This window comes from Silene latifolia, unplaced genomic scaffold, assembly GCF_048544455.1.
Source record: "Silene latifolia isolate original U9 population unplaced genomic scaffold, ASM4854445v1 scaffold_224, whole genome shotgun sequence".
Lineage (NCBI taxonomy): Eukaryota > Viridiplantae > Streptophyta > Magnoliopsida > Caryophyllales > Caryophyllaceae > Silene > Silene latifolia.
Window position 1 is genome coordinate 76296 of NW_027413178.1, and position 26403 is coordinate 102698.

The window sequence follows — 26403 nt, forward strand, 5'->3', positions numbered from 1 at the left end:
GACCTAAGGGATAACTTCATAGCCCAGTACGCCTGCAACAAGAGAAGGGCCGTGGAGACATCGGATCTTCTCACTATCCGACAGGGGGAGGACGAGTCTCTACGAAGATATGTGAAGAGGTTCGACGCGAAAGCTCAGCAGATCCGTGAGCTGAACACCGAACTGGCGGCCTTCGCACTGATGAAAGGCCTCCCGAAATGCGAGCTCAAAAATGAGCTAATCAAGTGCGAGGACCTCAACCTCGACTCCGCCAGAAAGATGGCCGACCGAGCCGTAAAGGTGGAGGATTACCACAAGACCTGGGTGGGCCACAGTGAAGCTGGGCATCCAGAAAGGAGGAGCTGCCGGGAGAATACTGATGAAGGTCCCCGTGACAGTAATCGGTCACGGCCTGAGAGATTGAACAGGAAGCAGAACTCGGCGGGCGCCGGGGGGAGTTCGGAACCATACACCCAGAAGCGGTACAACAGTCTCACCCCCCTGGTCAAATCACCGGCCGAGGTCTTTGCCCTAAGCAAGAATGAAGGGCAGAAATGGGCAAGACCCCCCAAGACAAGGGCGGAAGGCGACGCAAGCCAATTTTGCGATTACCACTGCCAGCCCGGCCATAAGACCGACAACTGTCGGCATCTGAAGAACGCCATCGAGGAGCTGATCCGAAAGAGGGCCCTCAACATGTATGTAGCTGGGGCTCCGGAAACGAGCTCCGATGGGGCGAATAGGAAATCAGTATTCCAGAGGATGGGAGTGATCCAGGTGGTTACCGGAGGAAACGAGAACGGAGGGTCAGCTAATGGGCACAAACGGCACCTAAATGAGCTTTACCAAGCCATCAACTTTGTGGCCACCACAGCGATCCCCGCTTCCACCGTCCCCGATATAACCATCGGAAAGAAAGACTACAAAGGAGTCGTAGCCCCGCACAGCGACCCGCTGGTAGTCCACCTGGACATAGCCAACCACCTGGTTAAGAGGTGCCTAATTGATACAGGCGCCTACACGAACGTCATGTTCAGGGAATGCTTCCTCAATCTCGGTCTGAAGATTGAGGACCTGAGCCCCTGCACTAACCTACTATACAGCTTCTCTGGGGCCGGCCTGGTACCCCTGGGGTCAATCAAATTGCCGGTGATGTTTGGGCAAGCAGATGCGGCCAAAAATGTTTGGTCTGAGTTCGTGGTTATTGATGGTTCGTCCGCCTACAATGTCTTAATAGGCCGGGTCACTTTGAGCGAGGCCGATGCTGTAATGTCCATCCGGGCCCTGACATTGATGTATGTCTCGGACCGGGGGGAGGCACAAAAGATCGTCTCAAAGGACGAGAGAGACGAAATTGTCAATGTCCAAATATCTGCCAGAGGGTGCAACATGCAATCCCTCAAAGTGGCGAAGAAATCAGAGAAGGGGAAAAGCCCATCCTTATGACAGGAGGGTGATCCGATGAGCACCAACAACGTCAGCATGGTCGAGGGGGCCGAGACCGAGCAAATAGAAATTGACCCAGGGCGCACCGTAACTGTCGGTGTCGGCCTGGAGCCAAAATTCAGAGCCGACCTCCTGGACCTGCTGAGAAAGAACAAAGACGTCTTCGTGTACTCAGCCGCCGAGATGCCAGGCGTGAGCCGAGAGGTCATCGTTCACAAGCTGAACGTACTCTCCAACGCCGCCTGTCAGCGAGAAGATGAGGAACTCCTCGGCCGAGAAAGATGAGGCCATCAAGGCCGAGGTAGACAAACTATTAGAGGCGGGCTTTATCATGCCTTGTACTTATCCTGAGTGGCTAGCAAATGTTGTAATGGTAAAGAAGTCATCAGGGGGGTGGAGGATGTGTGTTGATTTTACAAATCTTAATAAAGCATGCCCTAAAGATTGCTATCCCTTGCCTCGAATAGATAGTTTAATTAACGCAACGGCATGCTACACTATGTTGAGCCTGCTAGACGCCTTCTCAGGATACCATCAGGTATTCATGGCCGAAGAAGACATGCCTAAGTGCGCATTCATCACCATACACGGCACATACATGTATAAAATGATGCCGTTCGGTTTGAAAAACGCTGGCGCAACTTACACTAGGCTGGTGGACAAAGTGTTTCAAGATAAAAAAGGGCGAAACATCGAGGCTTACGTTGACGATGCTATTGTAAAAAGCAAGTCTGACAGTGAGCACTTGGCCGACTTGAGCGAAACATTTTGTTCACTAAGGAAATACAAGATGAAACTTAACCCAATGAAATGCAACTTCGGTGTCCAGGCAGGTAAGTTCCTCGGCGTGCTTGTCAGCGCCAGGGGAATTGATGCCAATCCAGAGAAAATCCAAGCAATACTAGACCTACCGGAGCCGAGCAATCGAAAAGAGGTTATGATGTTGACCGGGAGGATGGCGGCTCTCGCCCGTTTCATCTCCCGGTCAGCCGACAAGAGCACCCCATTCTTCAAAGTGTTGAAGGGGAATAAAGACTTCAGCTGGGGGGAGGAACAGAGCACGCCTTTCAGCAATCGAAAGCTCATCTTCTAACTCTCCCAACCCTTTCCAGGCCGATCTTTGGGGAGACGCTATATCTATACATAGCAGTTACCTCGGCCACGGTTAGTGCCGTAATCGTCAGAGAAGAAGACAAGCAGCAACACCCAATCTACTTTGTCAGCCATACACTGCTACCCGTCGAAAGAAATTACCCACTGATTGAAAAAGCAGCCTTTGCTGTCGTCGTTGCCGCAAGAAAACTGAAACCTTACTTCGACGCGCATCCCGTGACGGTCTTAACCGACCAACCATTCGAGAAAGCATTGGAAAAATTTGAACAATCCGACAGGCTCATCAAATGGGCAGTAGAGCTATCCGGCTTCGGCATTCAATACAGGCCGAGGCCCTCGATAAAGGGGCAGGCACTTGCAGACTTCCTGGCCGAGTGCACATACCAAGAAGAATCGCAGCCCGGCGTATGGGAAGTATATACCGACGGGTCCTCTACGGCAAACAGCTCAGGAGCCGGCATCCTTATCATCAGCCCAAACGGGGACGAGTTTGAGTATGCCTTGAAGTTTACCTTCTCGGCCTCAAACAACGAATCCGAATACGAGGCGGTGATAACTGGAGTCGAGCTAGCTAGAGCTGCCGGGGCGGAACACATTGTGTTGAAGACAGACTCACTATTGGTGACTAACCAAATCAGAGGAGAGTATGAGGCTCGAGACGATGGGATGGTAAGATACCTGGAAAGAGTAAAAGCTGACACTGCAAAATTGAAATCTTTCCAAATCCAATGCATCCCCAGGTCTGAGAACAACCGAGCCGACGCTCTCTCAAAACTTGCCAGTTCAACCATCAAGAATGTCACCGGACCGTCTTTGGTGGATATCGGGAATGCTAAAAGCATCACCGAGACCGTCGGCATGGTGGGCGACATAGAAGCCGAGACGACGTGGATGACTCCGATAATGAAATACAAACTAACAAAAGAGTTAGGAGAGGACCGCGGTCTCTCTCGAGAAGATAAAAAGGATCGCCGCAAGGTACTTGGTATTTGAAGGAGAATTGTATAGAAGGTCCGTAATAAGACCACTTTTAAAATGTGTCGGCCCAGCCGACGCGGGGCTCATACTGACAGAAATTCACGAAGGCATCTGTGGACATCACATGGGGGCAAGAACGCTAGCCCACAAAGCTCTCCGAGCCGGCTACTTCTGGCCTACCATGCTTGAGGATTCCAGAGTTAAGACCAAGAAGTGCAAGAACTGTCAGATGCATGCTCCGGTAATACACGCACCTTCCCGAGACTTGCAACCAGTACTTAGCCCCCTACCATTTGCACAGTGGGGGATGGATTTATTAGGGCCATTTCCAACGGCCTCCGGAGGAAGGAAGTACCTAATCGTCGTCGTTGACTACTTCACCAAATGGGTCGAGGCTGTCGCGGTACCTGCCAAGACCACGGCGGCCGTAAGAAAGGTGATTTGGGAGAACATCATAACTCGTTTTGGGTTACCCTAAGTCATGGTATTTGACCACGGCCGAGAGTTTTGGAGTGACATGGTGATGAACTGGCTAGAAGAGCTCGGTATCAAGTTTGCATACTCCTCCGTCTGCCACCCTCAGAGCAACGGGCAGGCAAAAGCAGCTAATAAAACAATCCTAAACGGGCTGAAAAAGAAGGTTGAAGATCTAAACCCGGCGTCCTGTGGTCCCTTAGAACCACGGAGAAAGAAGCAACGGGGTACAATCCATTCCACATAGTCTATGGGTCTGAAGCCGTCCTACCAATTGAAGCAGCGGTGCCGACATTCAGAACGCAAACCTTTAACCCAGTCGAAAATGAGGAAGGCCTGAAAGCCTCCCTAGACCTGGTCGAAGAAAGTCGAGACACGGCACGGCTCAACTTAGCCGTTTACCAAAACAGAATGAGAAGAGCCTACAACCGAAGGGTCCACAAAAGGGACTTAAGAGTAGGAGATCTAGTCCTAAGAAAGTCGGCCGCCACCAACAAAGGAAACATCCATGGCAAATTGACGGCCAACTGGGAAGGACCCTACAAAGTGGTTGAAGAAATGAGGCCGGGTACATACCGGCTGACAGACATGGAGGGTGTGCCTCTAATGAGCCAATGGAACACCGACAACCTTAGAAAGTACTTCATATAGCGGCGGAGGTGTTCGAGACCGTTGTGGGCACCCCAACGCATGATTATATCTAATGAAAAGTGTTCCAAGTTTTCCATCAAAATGAAGAATCCCCCTCTATAGTCCTACCAAAGTAGACGCCACGGCAGTCACGAAAGACGCAGTCGAGCCATAACCCCGATTACCTCGGCCAAAGCCGGGAGTGACGGGGGAACGAGTCGATATGCCAAGATCTTTAAAAAGCGTATAAACACTGTTGAGACGCAAGTCTGACTGCCCTGGCCAATCCGGGAGTGGCAGAGGAAGCGATCAATATGTCTATAGATACGGAAAGCAGTCGAAACGTAAACTCAGTTGCCTCGGCCAAAGCCGGGAAGAGACGAGGGAAACGCGATCTGCCAACAGCAGTTGATACTCGCGAAAGCGACCAACATGCTTAAGAACGTATAAGTACAGTTGAGACGCAAATCTGATGCCTCGGCCAGACCGAGAGTGAACGAGGAAGCGATCAATATAGTCTATAGATACGAATTTGTCGCGCACAGAACCCCGATTGCCCCGGCCAAAGCCGGGAGCGGCGGGGACACAACGACCGATACGCTAACATGTTTACAACGGCGGTTGGGAAACGCAAATCTGACGCCTCGGCCGGACCGAGAGTGAAAGAGGAAGCGACCGACACGCCAACATGTTTAAAGACGTTTAAGTACAATTGAGATGCGCATCCTAACTGCCTCGGCCAGGCCGAAGGTAAAAACGAAAAAGCACTCAATATGTTAAAAACGCAAGAAGACAACTCAGATGAAAATGAGATAAAGACCTTGGCCAAGCCGGAGGCAAAATAAACAAACTCTTATTAAAGTATTTACAGGTAATACAAGAAAGAAGTCGACGACCGTTCCTATAGGGATAGCCTAAACACAACCTACCAAGAGTTTACAAAAAGAGAAGGAACAGCAAAAGGTTACAGACATAAGACATGAAGTGCCAAAAGATGGCAGGGAGGAAAGGCTCAATAGTTAGCCCCCGAACAGCTGAAGCTATCTGAGATGCCGGGTGAATTTGGTGACGACCGCCCGTCTCCCTATGCTTATTTCTGCTCGCCACCGGCAGCAGTAGCAGCATCACCATCAGTAGGCGACCCAGAAGCCGACTTGGCAACTTCACCTGCCTTTGCCCTCTCAGCTTCCTCCCTGGCCGCCTTCACCTTTTCAGCATGGGCCGCCTTCTCCGCAGCCTCCTCAGCGGCCTTCGCAGCCCTTGCCTCCTTCGAAGCCTTAGCCTCCGCAGCGGTCGCCTTCTCATCAAGGAGTCGTTCAAAATTTTTCCACGGGAAGGAGCCGTCAGGAAAGAGCTCTTTAATCACCTCCCTGGTGGCATCTTCGGCCTGGTCCCGATACCGGGCACACATCTCAGGGATAATGGAAGTTTGGAGCATCTCAATGTCCTTCTCCCTCTAAGCAAGGATGGCCCTCGTGTTCCGGTGCCCCTTCGCCTGAGCCGTATACAGAGACTTCCATTCTTCCCTCTTATCAACCGCAGCATCGAAAGCGCCCTGAAGCTTCTCTCGCTCCTCCCGCAGCTTAGCGGCGTCAGCCTCCGCAGCCTCAACCTTGGCCCTCTCGGCTAGGACCGCCTTATCAGCATCCTCCCTAAGCTTTCGCTCAACAAGGAGGTCTTTCTTAGCAGCCTGGAAGTCCTTCGCCGACTTCTCGACCTCCTTCTTAGAGGCAGCAAGCTCGAGCCTAAGCCGTTCAAGCACAGGGGCAGCTTCAGCCATGGTCGTTTCTTGCTCCATAATATGAGCGCCGGCTAGTTCGTTCCACTTCGCCAGCTTCTTGCACAACCTTGTGCCTTCCGCCACAAGCTGAGCGGCGGAAGGCTTCAGGGAGGAGGAGTCGACGATGACATTTTGGTTGCCCGTCTGCACTGGCCGCTTCTCCAATTGCCGTTCAGTGAGAGGGACAGCTGGCAGCGGTTGATCTACAAAAAATTCAGACAGAGCATCCATGTCAACATTCATTGACATGTCAGAAAGTCTGTCATCAGGAATGCCTAATGAACCAGCTAAATCTGAGCCATAGGTTAAATCCGTACCAGCCTTGGCCTTCTTGGTTGGAGGCCCCTTTTCTTTACCGGCCTCGGTAACAGCAGCGGCGACAGACTCGGTCTCTTTTCTCTTATTCAAAGAAGGAGGAGCCTCCGCAACAGTGACCTCCTCCTCAACATCGATGACCACTGCGCTTTTGGACCACGGGGATTGAAGATCGAGCCGGAGTTGACGCGTCGCCGCCGCCATAGACGTTGCCTTTGGTTTGCGGCACGACACGCATCGGCAACCTTCGCCGAGCCGCCGTCACATCCAAAGTGCCTTCAATCGCTGGTCCATGAGTTCGTTAGGAGCTGGTCGGCGATCACGTGTCTGGGCCTTAGGATGCAGCTCAACAACTCTCCCGTTCTCGTCAAGTCCCAACCTCCGGGAGAGCAGACAGACAAACGATCCGGGCCAAATCGGTGCAAAAGAAACAAAGCAGGAATTAAACAAAGGAAATAAACCAAGATTCAAAATACAGAAACATAAAAAGCAAAGATGGGCCTCACACCGACCCCACTCACCCCGTTCGAGGGCCGGTATGAGGCCGACGTGGCAGAGCAGCTCATCCTGAAGAACGATCTGCGTCGGGGGCATCCATCCCTTCGGCGTCCCATCCTTCTCAGCCTCAAACAACTTCATTGCTCGTTTTTCGTCCTCCTTAAGATAGACCTTCGAGGCGTCCATCTTAAGCTTATTCCGGGAGACGTATCTATCATGCTCCCCTTTACTCTCGCACCGCAAATTGACGCGGTCCTGGAAGGACCGGGGCAGCGGATAGTCCTCCGGAACCTCAACGTATACCCACCGCCCCTTCCAGTCCTTGCAAGAAGTAAGCTTAGAGACGGTCATGTAACCCGGCTCAGTCTGTATGCTATACCACCCGTGCCACCTATGACATTCTGTCGAAGATGGTGAAGCCGGCGAAAGAGGTTCACCGTTGGGGTCTCCCCTTTGAAAAGACACAACCATACAAAACCAACAATTGTCCTAATGGCCAACGGATGCAGTTGGGCCACGGCAACATTCATGGCTTTAATAATGGCCGCAACGTGTTCATTCAGAGGAAACCAGAGCCCATACTCCAGGTGTCTGATGTATACGCCGATACAACCCGTGGGAGGGCAACATACGGCCTGACCCTCCTCAGGAATAACAATTTTACACTCCCTGCCGAAGGAGAAATGGTGTTCAAAAAGTTCGGAACCGGAACAACTGGCGAACTTGTTCGTCTAGGCACGGTAATGACTGATCGAGCAGGCATCACCGTGCCCTGAAATAAGCGGCCTCCTTACGATGAAGGGGTCACCTCATCATCATCATCATCATCATCATCATCATCATCATCATCATCATCATCATCATCATCCTCATCATCATCCTCGAAACCCTCCAAAAATTTTGGATCAATCTCAGGAGAAAGCGGCCTGGGGCCCCCGGACCTTATCGGGGTGACGGCAAGTGGCTCCTGCTCATCAGGATGCGACGGTTCGCCCCCCGGCGCAGAAGTACTGGGTCCAACATCAACAGAAGACATGACAACAAATACTTAACAAATAAAAGTTGAAAAATTTGTTTGTTTACCTTGGAAAAAGTGTTACGCCGAGTAACGCTTTGAAGACTAGAGAGAAGTTTCTTCGAAGAAAGCTAGAGAGAAGAAATTTTTTTGAGGAAATGAATTTTTGGTGGCCAAAATCAGGGGCTAACTGCTCTATTTATAGAGCAAAGCCCATGAAACGGACCAATCAGGGCAAAGTCCATGAAGCGTCAACCAATCAACACCGAGCCACGTGTCAAGCATGCAGCCATGGAATGTCAATCGACAAACAGTTACAAATCTTCTTCAACACGATCCTTGGTATCTACTTGCCAAACGGCCCGCTGTTCAACCGAGCTTGGCAGCACCGGCCGGGGGCAATCAAAAGCACGCGGCACTCACAACCTCGGTCGCAGCCAGCGCCATTTTCTTTTCCACATTTGATGTCCATTACACATCCATGTGGAGGGGGGATACGGTACGGCCTGAACAGAACCAAGCCAAGGAAGAGGAAGCCGGGGAAGAAAGTCAACTTGCGCAGAATACGCTCAACACTCATCGAAGGTCCATACCACGGCATAAACTACGCTGGGGGCAAATTTATGGGGCATATTGTGCACCGCTGACCGAGTCAACATATTGAGCAAGGTCAAAGACATCCACAGCAAGTCAACGTATTAGACAAAGATAACCGACGCACTGTCGGCTGCCACTGGGTCCCGACTGGGCAACTAGCCAGCTGGGAGGCATATCCGCGTACTCACATCCAAGACCCCTCGGCATGGAGTCAACTCGGCCAGGCCGACTGCCATGGGTCCCTCGGCCGAGGGTAGAACAGTCTTTCCACCTGCTCTGCCACTTGGCCACTTGGCCACTACGTGACAAAAGGTGAAAGTCTATAAATACTCCACTTCTCTCATTGAGAAAAGGATCCGAAAATAATCGAATAAACTCACTATTCATCTGGTATTAACTCCCTGATCTCTCTACAATATACTTTGCCAAGTAACACACAACTTAATCTCTTTAAGTTTACCGACTTGAGCGTCGGAGTGAGTTCGCTCGGTACCAAGCCGAGCCCTCAGTTTGTTCATTGTTTCAGGAGAGGCCGAAAGGTAGAGCCAAGCAAAGTCATCATTCTACAAGCTTACGTGGTAACAAATCCTGCTCCGGAATTACACCCGGAACACCTACTAATAAAGGGAAATCTCCGCAGAGACACATCCGATTCTCGTCCCAGGAGTTTGAATCAGACCTGGAATCCATTTTGGAGGATGGGGAACCAGTTGATAACCCGGAAGTGGAGTTGCCAGAATTGCCTAAATCTCTGATGGTCCAGATAACGAAAGAAGATGTTTCAGGTGAGATTCAATTTTGGTCGACTTCAGTTTTGCTATGTCCTTGGGGCTAACCCTCCGAGTAGTGTTCTCGCTGGGTTCGTCAAACGGGTATGGCAAGCACATGGGTTTGATAAGATATCCTTCATGCCCAATGGGATATTCCTCATTAGATTTAAAACCAAGGAGAAACAACAGGCTGTATTGAACACGGGACATCTATTGTTTGATAATAAACCTGTTATAGTGAATGAATGGAAACCTGAAACTGTTCTGGTTAAGCATGATGTTAAAAGAGTCCCCATATGGATGAAGTTCTATGGGTTGGATATCAAATTTTGGGGTTTGGAAAGCTTGAAGAAGTTAAGTGGTGTGGTGGGTACCTACGTGAAATGTGATGAGGCCACTACACACAGGAATTTCCTAGGCTATGCCAGAGTATTGATTGAAGTTGATGTAGATCAGTACTTTCCGAATGAGATATATTTCCTTGATGAGAACGGTCTGACCCAAACCCTAAGAGTGGTATATGATTGGCTGCCACTGACATGTACTATTTGTAAAGGAATGGGGCATACTGCTACAGCATGTAGGAAGGGAGATACTCAGATAACTGTCAAGAAAGTTTGGAAGCCTAAAGTGACTAAACCTCTAGTGCCACTGTAGAAAAAGGTGCATCAGGTTCCTAAGGACCCTGTCCAACGACAATCTGTTAGGGCAGTGGCCTCTTTTGCTGTTCCTATGGAATTGGTTACTCCAAGGGTGGCTTCTAGACCTGTAGTGGAGAGTTCTTTGCCCTGACAATTCATCACCAGGATGATGAGGAATGATACTGGTGACAAGAGAACATTCACTCCTGGGGGATTGTCTTTCATGGAAACACTGACTAATTCAATCCAGAAGACTAGAAGAGAATTTTTGATGAACAGATTTGTTGAGAAGGGAGAGTCTAGCAAGACTAGTCTAGAAAATGGATAGCTATGGTGCATGGAATATAAAGGGTCTGAATAATCCTACTAAACAGAAGAAAATAAGGAGATTTTTACTTCATAATAAAGTGGGATTATTTGGTTTAGTAGAAACTAAAATAAGAAGCGATAATTGGAATAAAGCTAAGAATATTATATGTGATAATTGATCTATTTGTACTAATTTAAGCCTTCATAAAGGGGACAGGATTTCAGTAATGTGGGATCCTCATGCAGTTGAGGTAGATGTTTGTGATGTCACCAGTCAAAGCATTCATGCCAAAATATATGATAAGGCACGACAAAAGAGATTTTGGTATACTGTGGTATATGGTATGAACAGAAATATAGAAAGGGAGCAGCTTTGGAGTAGCATTAGGCATTATCATCAAGGGATCAGAGGACCTTGGATCATCTGTGGTGACTTTAATGCTATTCTGAGCAGAGGAGAAAGAATAGGAGGAGCTGAGGTAACTAATGCTGAAATTCAGCCTCTCTTACAGATGGTGCAGGATTGTAATTTGGATGATCTAAAGGCTAAAGGATCCTACTATACATGGAACAACAAACATGAAGCAGGATCAAGAGTCTATAGTAGAATTGATAGAGCACTTTGTAATGCTGACTGGATTGATAGCTTCCCTGGTAGCTTTGTTCACTTCCTCCGTGAGGGGTTGTTTGACCATTGCCCTTGCCTAGTCAGGTTTGAGGAGGAGAGCCAAACAAGGGGGAAAACTTTTAAGTATTTTAAATGTGGTCCCTTGCTCCAGATTTTGAAGACATTGTCAGGAATGGATAGGACCATGTTATCAATGATAGTCCTATGTTCAGAATAACACTGAAGTTAAAAAAATTAAAAGGGAGTTTTAAGCAATTAAACAGGGACCAGTTTGGGGACATTGAGAACCTGACTCATGTCACTGAGCTTGCACTGTTTCATTTCCAGGAACTCCTTGTTTATCATCCTTTAAATGAGGAATTATGTGCAGCTGAGAAAGCATGTGTTGAGGAATTAGGAGTTTTGACTAAGGCCAGGGATCTGTTCTTAAGGCAAAAGGCAAAATGTGAATGTCTCCAATATGGGGATGATAATACCAAATATTTTCATTCACACATTAAGAATAGAAGAGCCAGAAATAGGGTCTATCAGGTTAGGGATATGAGTGATAATTTATGTACCTCTCATGAGGAGATCAAAGCAGCATTTTTTTCAATGGAATTGATGAGCATTTGATTTCAGAAGTTGAGCTTGCCACTGGTATGAAACGGGGGAAGGTACCTTTCAAGTATTTAGGGGTTAATGTATCTCCAAAGAGACTTTCTGTGATGGAGTGTACATGTCTGGTGGAGATAATTGTTGATAGAATAAGAAGCCTAGGGGCAAGAAAGCTCTCTTATGCTGGTCGTCTTGTTCTGATCAAATCCGTTCTTAGTTCACTTCATAGCTATTGGGCTAGGATATTTATCCTTCCTAAGACTATTATTGCTAGAATTGAAGTCTGTTACAGGTCTTTTTTGTGGCATGGGAATGAACAGAAGGAAAATCCTCCTCTAGTGGCTTGGGACACCATTTGTCAGCCAAAAAGACAAGGTGGTCTAGGCATCAAGAGATTCCATGAGTGGAATGTGGCTGCTATTGGGAAATATGCATGGTGGGTACAAGTGAAAGCTGATCACTTACGGGTAAGATGAGTACCACTACTACAGATACAGGCTATAACAACGGCTAAAAACCGTTGTTATATAAAATAGCGGACGTTGTTAAAGCGTCCGTTGTAAAAGGTTTTAACAACGGTTGGTTTTCTTAAGCAACCCGTTGTTAAAACTATTAACAACGGTTTTAAGTATCAAAACCCGTTGTTGAAAGTGTGACTCAATTTTGGTGGAAAAGTTATAACAACGGTTAATTTACAAGGAACCGTCGTTATAACTAAAGACAACGGGTTGTATCTACATAACCGTTGTTGTTTGTTTTTTTAAAAAAAAAAAATTAAATTAAATATTACTAGATGCATGCATAATTACGGGGCCCGTTATAATTCCGATGCATGCATTATTACCGCCATCCCCCGTCTTGTGCATATGAATGGACAATATATGGAATGAGAAGGGTTTACATTAGATTTGAAGCAGGGAGATATGATGATTATGGCACAACTTCCTAAACATGCATATATTATATTAATTAAAAAACAACTCAAAGGACACATTACTTAGTATAAATACATACATTATCTCAACCACCATTCCATTATCTCACTATCTTCAAACCCTAACTGCTAAAACAATCTCCAACCCCTAATTAATCTTTCAAACTAACAACTCCAAAGTTCATCAACAAAATGAACGATTACATCCTTAAAACTCTTACTATGACCGAGAACAAAGCAGGCTTCATCCGCCGGTTGCTCCACATCGAGGACAGTTTTAGGAGCTATCTTGTAGATGCTCAAGCCGCACTCAAGGACGCCAAAAGAAATGGCTTGACAGAGCAGCGATTGTTGCGGCTATATGACGATATAGCAATCTGGCGAACGAAACCTCCAAATAGCTAAGGAGGAGAGGAGGGATATCATAGAAGAGAATAAGACTCTTTATGAAAATATAAGAATTGGATTTTTAGAAATGTAATTCTTTTTTAATTTATGTATTTATATATATATATATATATATATATATATATATATTAATGAATTATTAATTAAGTTTATCATGCATTCCTCTCTATCATCTTGCTTCTTCTTTGTTTTATTTTATTTAATTTGTTTTACGAGCTAATTAAGCGAATAATAACATAATAATGATCGATAAAAACCCATCATATATACATGCAAATGAAATAATTATAAAAAGAAAACAATGACGATGAAAGACGATGAAACCAACAATGACGGCGAGATTTACCTGATAATTAGAGAAAGTAAGAGACGATGAAACCAACAGTGACGGCGAGATGATAAAGCGACGATGAGAAAGAGAGAAAGAGAAAAAGAGACGATGAGAAAGTGTGTTTGCTGTGTTTGTGTTTGTGTTTGTCTGTGTTTGTGTTTGTGTTAGGTTATGTATGTGTTTTGTGGCTGTAGCTGATCTGTGTTTGTGTGGTTTATAGTATTGAAAGTATTGACAACGGTTGTTCAACAACAACCGTTGTTAAATAAGTTTTAACAACGGTTGTAAAACAACAACCGTTGTTAAATAAGTTTTAACAACGGGTTTAAAAATACCCGTTGTGATTACTTTTCACTAACTTTACGCCAATTTTGCGCCAAATTATTAACAACGGTTGTGCAAATTTGACCCGTTGTTAAAACTTATAACAACGGTTATATAACCATACCCGTTGTAATTAAGTTTAGTAAAAATTGCGCCATACATTCTACAACGTCTATCGTGATTTTCGTGCATAAACGTTGTTAAAGGGGCGTTGTAGTTGCCTGGATTTGTAGTAGTGTACATGCTGTGTATATCAAGAATGGGACTTGGAAAGACTATAATCCTACTGCCTCTACCAGCTGGGCTTGGAGGAAAATCTGTCAGGTGAAGAATACTTTCAAGCAGCATATGTTTGAGAGTGCTTGGATCCTGACCAATACTCCTTACACAGTTGGCTTGGGTTACAAATGGCTTGTGCCTGTTGCTGATCAGGTTAGATGGTATCCTTGGGTTCATAATAAAATGACTGTGCCTAAGCATTCCTTCTGTAGTTGGCTGACAATTCAGAAGAGACTGTTAACTCAAGATAGATTGGTAAGAATGCGTGTGATCAATTCGAATTGCTGTTATTTGTGTGCTGCTCAGGAGGAAACGCATGAGCACTTGCTATTTATGTGTGAGTATAGCAGTAGGTGCTTGCACCTAGTTAGAAACTGGTGTAAGCTACCTTTACCAGATAGGGACTGCATTGACTAGTGGGTACAATGGAGACAGAGGTCTGCTAGTAAGATGCAGATTGAGGCAGCAATCCTAGCAGGCTTGATTTACATGATTTGGCAGATGAGGAACAAGTGTAGAGTTGAAGGACTGTTATGGAGACCAGAATTACTAGTTGAGCGCCTAAAGAGTGAGGTTAAAATGAGGCTAAGGAATTTTCCTTTCAAATGTAAGCAAGTACATGTTATTAGATGGTATTATAGGCTTATGACGGTCTGATTTGGATCAGTCATTAGCTTAGAACATGTTTGTACTGGGACATTTGGTTTCCAATGAAAGCTTACTTATCCAAAAAAAAAAAACGAGTGGTCATACATCTTATTTGGTTAAGTAACGAAAGAGATATGATCCTTTTAAGTTGAGCTGTCCAACTTCTAGACGGGTGACGAACTGACTCAAGTTTACTTCCCTAAATCGAGTCTTATTATTAGTTTCCTTATTTTATTTTGCCTAATAAGTTTAAGGTAGTATTGTTTATTTCCTTGTTGTTTCTTTCCTAATTTTACCAAGTTGTAATAAGGCAATTTTGTCAATTTTCTAAGGGTTGAGTTTAGGAAAGTTGTTTTTAGGCGGTTTTAGGAGTCCTCTTAGTCGGCATAATCTACTATAAATAGAGGGCTTTGTATTCAGTTTTAATAATTCAAGTTTGAGGGTTAATACAAGAGTTCTTGTTGTGTGCTTATTGCTTGCGACTTATAGGTATTTAATTTTCTTCCTTGTGAGGTTGAGAGTTGAGTGTGAGTCGATCCTTGCGAGGTGAGAGTCATACAACCAATTCGTGTGTATCTTCGAGTTCCTTGCGAGGGAGGAGAGTTTGTGCATGTCATATCCTAGTTTTAGTTGAGGGGTTTTGTGAGCTTTTCACAACTAATTCATATCCCTTTTATTTTTTTCGTGCATATATCATACAAAAAAACACCAAAAACACTTTAATTCTGGCGTGTATTTCATTAAACTAAATAAAACACAAATATTGTACTAGTTTTACATCAATTTGGTAAAACTCGTGGTTATATTATATCACTTGGTCTTTGTGTCAAAGTAAAGATAAACAATGTAGGGACGGAGGGAGTATCGTTTTGGCTGAGATCAAACTTTTGTCATTGCGATACCAAAAAATGAGCTATAAATGGACACATTTTTTTTCTTGCCGTGTTTATTATAGCGCTAAAATAAGGTGGGATTTTTTTATATTTTTGTTATGTATACCATTCGGTTTAGTCTGGATTTGAGTTGGGTAGGACTACTAAAACGGTAGAACTCTCCCTCATGATTTTTAATAGTGTTGTATTCCCACAGTTCGAACTCGAGACCACTGGTTAAGTTAGAACAACCACTTATCAGTTAATGTAAGTGCTAATGGTTGGGGTAAAACATCTATCTTCTATATATAAGTATAATAGAAGAACCACTATGCCACATGTCCTATCGAGGTTCCTCCTTGAAAATGATTTTTCCGCCTAACTCCCTATTACTACTAGAATAGTCTGTACACATTATTTAGATTAGATAATATTTGGGCAAAATTAGGGCATTAATTAAGTATTAAAAAAAGATCGCGGATCAAGCATTATACAAAAAATATTTGCCAGAAGTAATTAAACCGAGATCTAACTTTATTTAGGCAAATATACACGAATTATTCTTCTAAATTAGGCAAAAAAAAAAAAACAAGTATAAAGTGAAGATTATATTACAGAATAGATAATTACACTGTAATGTTTTGTGACACCCCCATACTCCAAGTGCCTTACCAGGACCACTCAGGTATAGGGACGTCACCATCTCGGTTTCCCGAGGCAATGATAATCAAAAAACAATAACGAAACATAATTTAAATAGTAATAATGTTTAAGTGATTACAATCCAAAACCAAACTGATAAAATACGATACAAGTTCTCCAAAAACTAAAGGTCTAAACAACTAAAGTATGACAGCGGAAGACTCTAATCAGCTCGTGGTGACACATCCCAACCAGCCCAAATGCCTCTAGTCAAACCTGCTCAACAACTGCTCACCATCCCCGAATGGATCACCACAGTTTTTAAAACAATTAAACGGGGTCAGTACTAATTACACAAAAACAAGATACAATACAACAATTACCAAACAGCACAATTGTCACATCAAACCCCGGTCTCCATAAACAATCACCACGTAACTGACTACACACTAAAGTGTGTAGCCCTGCCAGAGTACCCATCGCAACAGATAATCCACACCGCCAGTGGGGGACCGCAGCCGTACCCACCAAATCCCCGCTCATCTCCATCGAGCGATAAACCCAAGACCATTAATGTGCACATACCTTCTGTGGCGGGTTCCACAGAAGGCGAATCATGAGCGTGAAGCCACTACCGTAAGTTACTCCACTCAGCCAGGGACACGCCCCGAAGAACATAGACAGATAATCAGCAATCACAATACAACCTCAACAACCGTCTGAAACAATCAACAATACTAGCTACAACACAATTCAACACACATATCATATAACTAATACTGAGTAGGGAAAACCCTACCTGAAATGCAATCACAAACAGCAGACGATCTAGCAGCTGTCTCAAAAACGCTCTTCTACAAATCCTCCTCCTATTCACATAATCATATAATTACTAACAATCACAATTAACCATCAAAATCCCCAATCCCCCAAATTAGGGTTTAAACAAAGTTCATTAAATGCTATAAAATTGGTATGTAGATCTTACCCTCGACGCAAGGATCACAAGGACACAAAGAATGATAAAATACGACCTCTCAAGCTCCGGGATTTGCCAATAACACGGATGATGCGAACAACGTAGTCTCAATCTCCTTTTTAAGATTATTAGGTTTGTAAAAGTGTTTAATAAATATGACGGTATGAATTATATACTAATCCGTGTTATTAACAAAACCCGTCAAAACAATACTCGTTAACCGACCTACTCGATCGAGTAACTAACGTACTCGATCGAGTGTCACTTACTCGATCTAGTACCCAGGCTACTCGATCGAGTACCCTACAGGCAGAACACTGTTTCTAAAACCAAAACACCCTTACTCGACAGAGTAAGGCCCACTCGATAGAGTACCCAGAGACTCATAAAACCGTAGTATTACAGTCTTCCCTCCTTAAAAAGAACTTCGTCCCCGAAGTTCAAACCACAACAAAAATAAAAACATACTACCACATTCCCGACACTACAACCAAAACAAAACTCAACACAAAAACTCCGACACATGATACCAACATGCTACCAACCCAAACTCAACCCGACACAACTCACTACTAACTATACCAAAAACAACATAAAAAGATGCAAAAACTCTTTGCGATCATCTCCTACCCCCCCTAAAAGGAACAAGGTTACGTCCTCGTAACCATACATACCTGATCAAAAAGAAACGGATAGCACTCTCTCATGGACTCCTCTGCCTCCCATGTAGCCTCCTCAACCTCATGATTAGACCAAAGAATCTTTAGTAAGTCTGTCTCGCTATTTCTCGTTTTTCTAACCTTCCGGTCAAGAATTTGCTTAGACACATCAAGGTAAGATAAAGACTCATCTAGCTCTATGTTCTCTGCCTCTAACACATGTGACGGATCACTCACATACTTCCACAGCTGAGATACATGAAACACATTATGCACCCTATCCAAAGAAGACGGTAAAGCCAAACGGTAAGCAACCTCTCCAACCGGTCTAAGATCTCATATTGTCCTATGAACTTCTGACTCAGTTTGCCTTTCTTCCCAAATCTCATGACCCCACGCATAGGAGACACTTTCAAAAGAACCTTGTCCCCAACCTGAAACTCTATATCCCGGCGATGTAGATATGCATAACTCTTTTGCCTATCCTGAGTTACTCTCATCCTTTCCCTGATCATCTTAATCTACTCAACCATCTCATGTACCATCTCTGGTCTCAAAACCACTGCCTCAACACTGTCGTCTCAACAAATCGGACTCCTACATCTCTTCCCATATAAAGCCTCAAATGGCGCCATGCCAATACTAGTGTGATAGCTGTTGTTGTAGGAAAACTCAATCAAATCTAACTTCTGTTCCCAACTACCACTAAAATCCATCACACAAGCTCATAACATATCCTCAAGAGTCTTGATTGTTCTCTCTGTCTGACCGTCTATCGCAGGATGAAAAGCTGTGCTCATCTTCAATGTCGTTCCCAAAGACTCCTGCAACTCTTTCCAAAAACTTGAGATAAACCTCTAATCTCTGTCAGATACTATGTCTTTAGGCACCCCATGTAACCTTAGCACATTCTTCCGATAAGCCATGGCTAATTGTGCCTTAGTCCATGTATCTTTCATTGGCACAAAATGAGCTGACTTGGTCAGTCGATCCACTATAACCCATATCATGTTGTTACCCTGCTGGCTCTTGGGCAAACCCACGATAAAATCCATGGAAATGGATTCCCACTTCCACTCAGGTACCTCTAAAGACTGAATCTTACCTTGTGGTCGTCGCTGCTCCCCTTTAACTCTCTGGCATGTCAAACAACGGGCCACAAACTCAGCTGTTTTTTTCTTCATCCCAGGCCACCAGAAAGTCTTCTTTAAATCCTTGTATAGCTTGTCACCACCTGGATGTACCGAAAATGGTGTACAATGTGCCTCTGTCATGATTGTCTTTTTCAGCTTCTCATCATTAGGGACACACCACCTCCCATTAAACTTCAAACTACCGTCTGTATGGATAGAGAATCTAGACGCTGTCATTTTCTCTACTCCAGCTCTCCACTCCACCATCTTAGGATCTAACACCTGTTTACCTCGAATATTATCATATAGATCAGGCTGCACTGTCAAATCTCCCATGGCATCCCCTTTCTGGATCATATGTATCCCAAACTTCCCAACCTTATCTCTCAACCTCATCAAGGATATAGCTATGCACAAAGAATGTACACTCTTCCTGCTCAAAGCATCTGCAACTACATTGGCTTTCCCTTCATGGTAGATAATATCCATGTCATAATCGCCAATCAACTCCATCCACCTCCTCCGTCTCATGTTCAACTCCTTTTGAGTGAAGATGTACTTGAGACTCTTGTGATCAGAAAATACCTTAAAGGTCGCCCCATAAAGGTAATGTCTCCAAATCTTGAGAGCAAACACAACTGCACCCAACTCCAGATTGTGTGTAGGATAATTCTCCTCATAAGGCTTCAATTGCCTAGAAGCATAGGCAATCACTTTACCGTTCTGCATCAACACACATCCCAACCCGTTCTTTGAGGCATCTGTATAAACCTCAAAGTTCTCACTCTCTTTAGGCAATGCTAAGATTGGAGCTGTGGTCAAACGCTCCTTTAATGTCTGGAACGCCGTCTCACAACTTTCATCCCGGCGAAACCTGTTCTTTTTCCTCATCAAAGCTGTCATAGGTCTAGCAATCTTGGAGAAATCTTTCACGAACCATCTGTAATATCCAGCTAAACCCAAGAAACTCCTGATCTCAGCTACATTCTTTGGTGCTACCCACTTGGTAACTGCCTCGATCTTTGCAGGATCCACAGCTACCTCTTCCTTTGAAATCACATGTCCCAGAAAGGCGACTTTCTTTAACTAGAACTCACACTTGGACAACTTGGCATACAACTCATGCTCCCTCAAAGTTTGTAACACAATCCTGAGATGCTCCTCATGTTCCTCCTTAGTCTTAGAATAGACTAAGATGTCATCGATGAAAACCACTACAAACTTGTCCAAAAACTAACTGAAGACTTTGTTCATCAAATCCATAAACACAACAGGTGCATTAGATAACCCAAACGGCATCACCACATACTCATAATGGCCATACCTTGATGTGAAAGCTGTATTTGGTATGTCCTCCTCTCTAATCTTCACCTGATGGTACCCCGACCTCAGATCAATCTTGGAAAAGACTGTTGCACCACTCAACTGATCAAACAGGTCATCTATACTTGGCAAAGGATACTTGTTCTTCACCGTCACGCGGTTCAACTCCCTGTAATCTATGCACAACCTCAGGCTCCCATCTTTCTTTTTCACAAACAGAACTGACGCTCCCCACGGTGATACATTAGGTCTAATGTATCCCCTCTCTATCAGATCATCTAGCTGCTTCCTGAGCTCCTCCAACTCCATAGGACCCATCCGGTACGGTGCCTTAGAGATTGGCCCCGTCCCCGGTTTCAGCTCAACACTGAAATCTATCTCCCTCTTCGGTGGCAACCCCAGAATCTCCTCTGGGAAGAAATCTGAAAACTCCCCCATAACTGGTATCTGATCAACTGTCGGACTCTCCATTCTGTCATCTCTCACATGGCACAAGATCATCGGGCACCCCTTCCTCAGATAGGACTTCAAGGTCACAGCTGCAATCAACTTAACTTTGGGTTTGACAACAAACCCACGATAAGACACACTAATGCCCTTAGGACCTCTTAGAGACAGTTTCTTTTGATGACAGTCTATCTTAGCTTTGTACTTTTCTAACCAATCCATCCCGACTATCATCTCGAAACCGTCTAAAGGAAACTATAGCAAGTCTACAGGTAGATCGACTTGCCCAACTATCATGGATACATCTCTATACAACCTCCGACACGATACAGACTCACCCGAAGGTATAAAAACTTTCTCTCTTACAGACTCATACAGTCATACTCTCTCAGACCCAACTGTTTAACATGACTCGAAGATACAAACGATTGTGATGCCCTCGAATCAAACAAAACAAAGGTACAAACACCATTAATAAGAAAAGTACCATTGATAACATGAGCGTCGTCCTCAGCTGCTTTCTTCTCCATCATGAACAGCTTGCCACTGGTCTTCTGCCCACCTCCCTGGAGAGTACTAGCTGAAGTAGCCGGTTTAGCACCCGACCCCTGGTTGTTGTTGGTGTTCGTAGCAGGTTTCTGATAAGAGTTACCGCCATTGCGGTTGCCTCCACCGTTGTTGCTCTGACCTCCCCTGTTGTTCCATGACCCACTGGCACATTGCTCGCATAACTCGTGCGGGACCCGAGAAAAGCTCCCCTGTCCCGGCCTCCCGAAAACTCCCTCCACTCACCGCGCCTTTGGTGCACTCATGTCTCTTGTGGCCCATACCGCCACAGTTGTAGCAGGTCATACCCCAGCTACCACCACTACTACCACGGCCTCTCCCGAAAGAAGCCCCAGCACTAAACCCCGAGCCCGATGAATATGCTCTCGCCTGAGTGTGGTTACCCTTCTTATAGTTGGATTGGCCACCTCCCTCACTCTCAGCCTTTCTTTTCTCAGCACCTCTCTCTCGGGCCATCTCCACTAGCCGTTCAGCCCTCCCAACTCTCTCATAAGCTTCCTTAACATCCGTAAGTACTCCCACAGGTAACTTCTCCATGATCTTGGGGGTCAACCCCTTCTCAAACCTTAGAGCTAGGTTCTCATCACTCAATCCCATATCCTCAGCATACCTAGCCTTCTCATTAAACTGTCGGTAGTACTCAACCACCGTCATGTCAACTGTAATCTTAAACCCATCAAACTCCTCTCTCAGCTTACTCCTCACATGCTCCGGCACGAACTCTCGCCTCATAGCCTTTCTAAACTCTTCCCAATGAATAGCAGGTAACCCCTGCCTCACATACATATCCCTAGCGTTCACCTTTACCTTGTCTCACCACTCACCTGCCACCTCCCTCAAGTAGAACGCAGCTTGTTCCACTTTCATCTCATCCGGGTAGTGCACCAAATCCAGGATGTTCTCCATCTCTCTGTGCCAATTATCCAGAAGAATTGGCTCCCCGGTCCCCTTATACTCTTTTGGGTTAAACCTCGCTATATAGAGACTAATCTTTGAATGATCAACATCCTTATCCTTCCCCGCTCTCTTTAAAGCTTCCGTAAGAGCATCTTGGTGCTCCAACATCTTAACGATGTCATCGGTGGTCATGCTCTCAGCTCTAGCATAAAGGGCGCTTCTCTTTGGCGGCATCTTGTAACTATATAAGAAAAGGTAGATATAAACACGCATACTATAACCCAAAATACGTATATAACCTGCACAGACCCCACTCGACCGAGTACCAGAATCCACTCGATCGAGTTGAGGCCACTCGATCGAGTGCCCAACCTACTCGATCAAGTGCCTCAACTCCAGAACCTAATCAGACTCCTGCCCAAAAACATACTCGACCGAGCTGACAAGACACTCGATCGAGCGCCCCCTACTCGATCGAGTGCCCTTATGTACTCAATCGAGTACCCAAAAACACGGTTCTGTCCAGAAAACATCAAACTACCTACTCGATCGAGTCACACCCACTCGATCGAGTGCCTCACCCACTCGATCGAGTGCCCCCCACTCGATCGAGTCATGCAGACTCGTATAAACTACCCGCATGTTCATCTCACCTTCCCAACGTAATATACAAGTTTTATAAGTTTAACAAAATAAACGTAACTACGCATGCAAATACGTGCAACTCCTTATATAATCATTAAAACGATCTATTCATGTTATGAAAATGCCACATTATAAACAGGCAACATACTTTTCATTCAATTCAACATCCAAACACGGCTCCTTCAACTTTATCCATACTTCCAATTCTCCACGTCCAACATCCAACAGTTCACAGCACATGCTATTAGGTACACATACAGAACAAAAGACAACACTTACGACCCTGACACGTACCCCCATGTGACCGGTTCAAAATTGCAGGACGAGTTCGCGACTTTAGGACGTCTCCCAAGCCTTTGCATTAGCTCCTACAACTTTTACCCCGGGTTCATTTTAATTGACTCCCTATGTTCATTAGATTCATTGGTTATAGGTTTCAGGATCGTCGCTCAGATACCACTTTGTGACACCCCCATACTCCAAGTGCCTTACCAGGACCACTCAGGTATAGGGACGTCACCATCTCGGTTTCCCGAGGCAATGATAATCAAAAGACAATAACGAAACATAATTTAAATAGTAATAAAGTTTAAGTGATTACAATCTAAAACCAAACTGATAAAATACGATACAAGTTCTCCAAAAACTAAAGGTCTAAACAACTAAAGTATGACAGCGGAAGACTCTAATCAGCTCGTGGTGACACATCCCAGCTAGCCCAAGTGCCTCTAGTCAAACCTGCTCAACAACTGCTCACCATCCCCGAATGGATCACCACAGTTTTTAAAACAATTAAACGGGGTCAGTACTAATTACACAAAAACAAGATACAATACAACAATTACCAAACAGCACAATTGTCACATCAAACCCCGGTCTCCATAAACAATCACCACGTAACTGACTACACACTAAAGTGTGTAGCCCTGCCAGAGTACCCATCGCAACAGATAATCCACACCGCCAGTGGGGGACCGCAGCCGTACCCACCAAATCCCCGCTCATCTCCATCGAGCGATAAACCCAAGTCCATTAATGTGCACATCTCTTCTGTGGCGGGTTCCACAGAAGGCGAATCATGGGCGTGTAGCCACTCCCGCAAGTGACTCCACTCAGCCAGGAACACGCCCCGGAGAACACAGACAGATAATCAGCAATCACAATACAACCTCAACAACCGTCTGAAACAATCAACAATACTAGCTACAACACAACTCACCACACATATCATGTAACTAATACTGAGTAGGGAAAACCCTACCTGAAATGCAATCACAAACAGCAGACGATCTAGCAGCTGTCTCAAAAACTCTCTTCTACGAATCCTCCTCCTATTCACATAATCATATAATTACTAACAATCACAATTAACCATCAAAACCCCAAATCCCCCAAATTAGGGTTTAAACAAAGTTCATTAAATGCTATAAAATTGGTATGTAGATCTTACCCTCGACGCAAAGATCACAAGGACACAAAGAATGATGAAATCCGACCTCTCAAGCTCCGGGATTTGCCAATAACACGGATGATGCGAACAACGTAGTCTCAATCTCCTTTTTAAGATTATTAGGTTTGTAAAAGTGTTTAATAAAGATGACGGTATGAATTATATACTAATCCGTGTTATTAACAAAACCCATCAAAACAATAATCGTTAACCGACCTACTCGATCGACTAACTAACGTACTCGATCGAGTGCCACTTACTCGATCGAGTACCCAGGCTACTCGATCGAGTACCCTACAGGCAGAACACTGTTTCTAAAACCAAAACACCCTTACTCGACAGAGTAAGGCCCACTCGATAGAGTACCCAGAGACTCATAAAACCGTAGTATTACATTTTTAGCTGTCTTTCAATATTCTACTTCCTCTTATCTGTAAAGTTGATCCACACCATATTTTTCTACCAAAATAATGTCAAACCATCTTTTTCCAATACTGTAATACCCGGATACTTTGGGACCCACAAAGGACCTTTGGGATGCGTGAGTGGACCCTTGGACTTGGTGAGACCACCGAAAGTGAAGGATGACCGTGCACTAGACCAAGTAAACTAGAACTAGTAAGATTGCAGTGGACCGAGTGGAGCGGACAGTGGATCGAGTGGCTGGCACTCGGTTAAATAAGCGAGTACTTGACCGAGTATGTGGCACTCGGTCTAGTGAACCGACTACTCGGCCGAGTGAGACTCGCCAGGTGTTGTGAGTTTTATTTATACTCCTCTTGCAAGTGAACGATTTCTCGTTGTAATATGCAAAAGGGTCGAACTTAAAGGACGGAAATTGTGGCACTAGGATTACTTGTTTATAAACTAGTTTAGTTCGATCTAAAAAGAGGTGGTTTGAGTTCTAAACTAATGACTAGAATGCAAACTAAAGCAAGTAAGAATTAAGCAATGATTAAGATTGTCTAAAACGATGATTAAGAAAGACTAGGACGGTCGGGTTCACCCAAGTAGTATGGATAGGGGAAATAGGCATGGACTAATGGTTATCTAGGTTGTTACAACATGTAAATTCTAACCTCTCGATGTAAATTCTACACTTGAGCCAAGATTAACCAACTTACTCATTCAATTAACCTAACTCAAAACTTGTTATCAAATCCTAGTTACTACTCAAGTTACTCACTCAAATAGTAGATAGATTGTTAGAAGAATTAACTCAACTTACTCATTTGGACAATTCTACAAACACCTTATATGTATAACAAGTAGTAAATGTAAACAACCCAAGAATTACCATAAATCCATGCCAAGGCCTCTCCTTAACACTACAAGGGATTCGTCTACATCCTAGTAAGGCACTACTCACTCATACTCATGGTGACATAAGCAAAAGATGAAGAATTTTGCATAAAACAAGCAAGAGGAAACATGTTTACAAATTCTACTATCTAATAAACAATTCAATATGTAAACAAATGAAAGATGAACAACAAGAAAGAAGAGATTATACCAATAATGAAGACAAAGTTGCAACCTTTGATTAAATAGAAGAATAATCTTCACCAATCTCCAATTAACAACCCAATACTAAATGTAAACAATTGAATAATACTAATTCTAAGCTAATATAAGAAGTAATTAATGATTGATTAAGGAAAGATTAAAGTTTTGATTAAGGGTTTGCATAAGGCTAAGGAAATAATTTCAGATCTAGGGTATGTTGTACAAATGATTAAGGGAGGGGGTATTTATAGGTTGCACTACTATTAGGGTGGAATTACAAATGGGCTTGAAAATGCGGAAGAGTACTCCCAGCCGCTGGCCCGGCTGCCGGTGGCTGGCCCGGCTGGGAGTTTTTGCTGGAAGGAAAATGTGAATTTGAAGTCATCAGGTACCCTCGGCCGGTGGGCCGGCTGCCGGTGGTCCACTGGCTAGGAGTTCATTTGACTTCTCCTCCCCTTGATTGACTTTTAAGCTTCACCTTATACTCCTAGCCGATGGGCCGGCTGCTGGTGGCCTGACCCGGCTGGAAGTTCCCTGGAACTTTCTTGATTTCTTCCTTTCTTCTTGTTCTCCCAGCCGGGTGGCCGGC

At 44.7% G+C, this 26403-nt stretch overlaps 2 protein-coding genes across 2 annotated transcripts; both read left to right on the forward strand.

Annotated features, from left to right (window-relative positions):
• The first annotated feature begins 9601 nt into the window (after positions 1-9601).
• On the forward strand, positions 9602-10387 carry LOC141638900 (uncharacterized). Its single transcript, XM_074448080.1, has 2 exons — positions 9602-10210; positions 10253-10387. Exons 1-2 carry the CDS (start codon positions 9602-9604, stop codon positions 10385-10387), a joined length of 744 nt encoding a protein of 247 aa, XP_074304181.1.
• A 385-nt stretch (positions 10388-10772) lies between these two features.
• On the forward strand, positions 10773-14463 carry LOC141638902 (uncharacterized). Its single transcript, XM_074448081.1, has 5 exons — positions 10773-11257; positions 11386-11618; positions 11747-12237; positions 14026-14199; positions 14353-14463. Exons 1-5 carry the CDS (start codon positions 10773-10775, stop codon positions 14461-14463), a joined length of 1494 nt encoding a protein of 497 aa, XP_074304182.1.
• Positions 14464-26403: the final 11940 nt, after the last annotated feature.

Bases quoted from the DNA above. Each gene is read 5' to 3' on its own strand.
- LOC141638900 (XM_074448080.1), top strand. From the start codon at position 9,602: ATGTTTCAGGTGAGATTCAATTTTGGTCGACTTCAGTTTTGCTATGTC. The intron at 10,211-10,252 runs GTTTGGAAGCCT...GTGCCACTGTAG, and splicing joins CTCAGATAACTGTCAAGAAA to AAAAAGGTGCATCAGGTTCC.
- LOC141638902 (XM_074448081.1), top strand. From the start codon at position 10,773: ATGTGGGATCCTCATGCAGTTGAGGTAGATGTTTGTGATGTCACCAGT. The intron at 11,258-11,385 runs GTTTGAGGAGGA...TCCTATGTTCAG, and splicing joins CATTGCCCTTGCCTAGTCAG to AATAACACTGAAGTTAAAAA. The intron at 14,200-14,352 runs GTTAGATGGTAT...TGTGCTGCTCAG, and splicing joins TTGTGCCTGTTGCTGATCAG to GAGGAAACGCATGAGCACTT.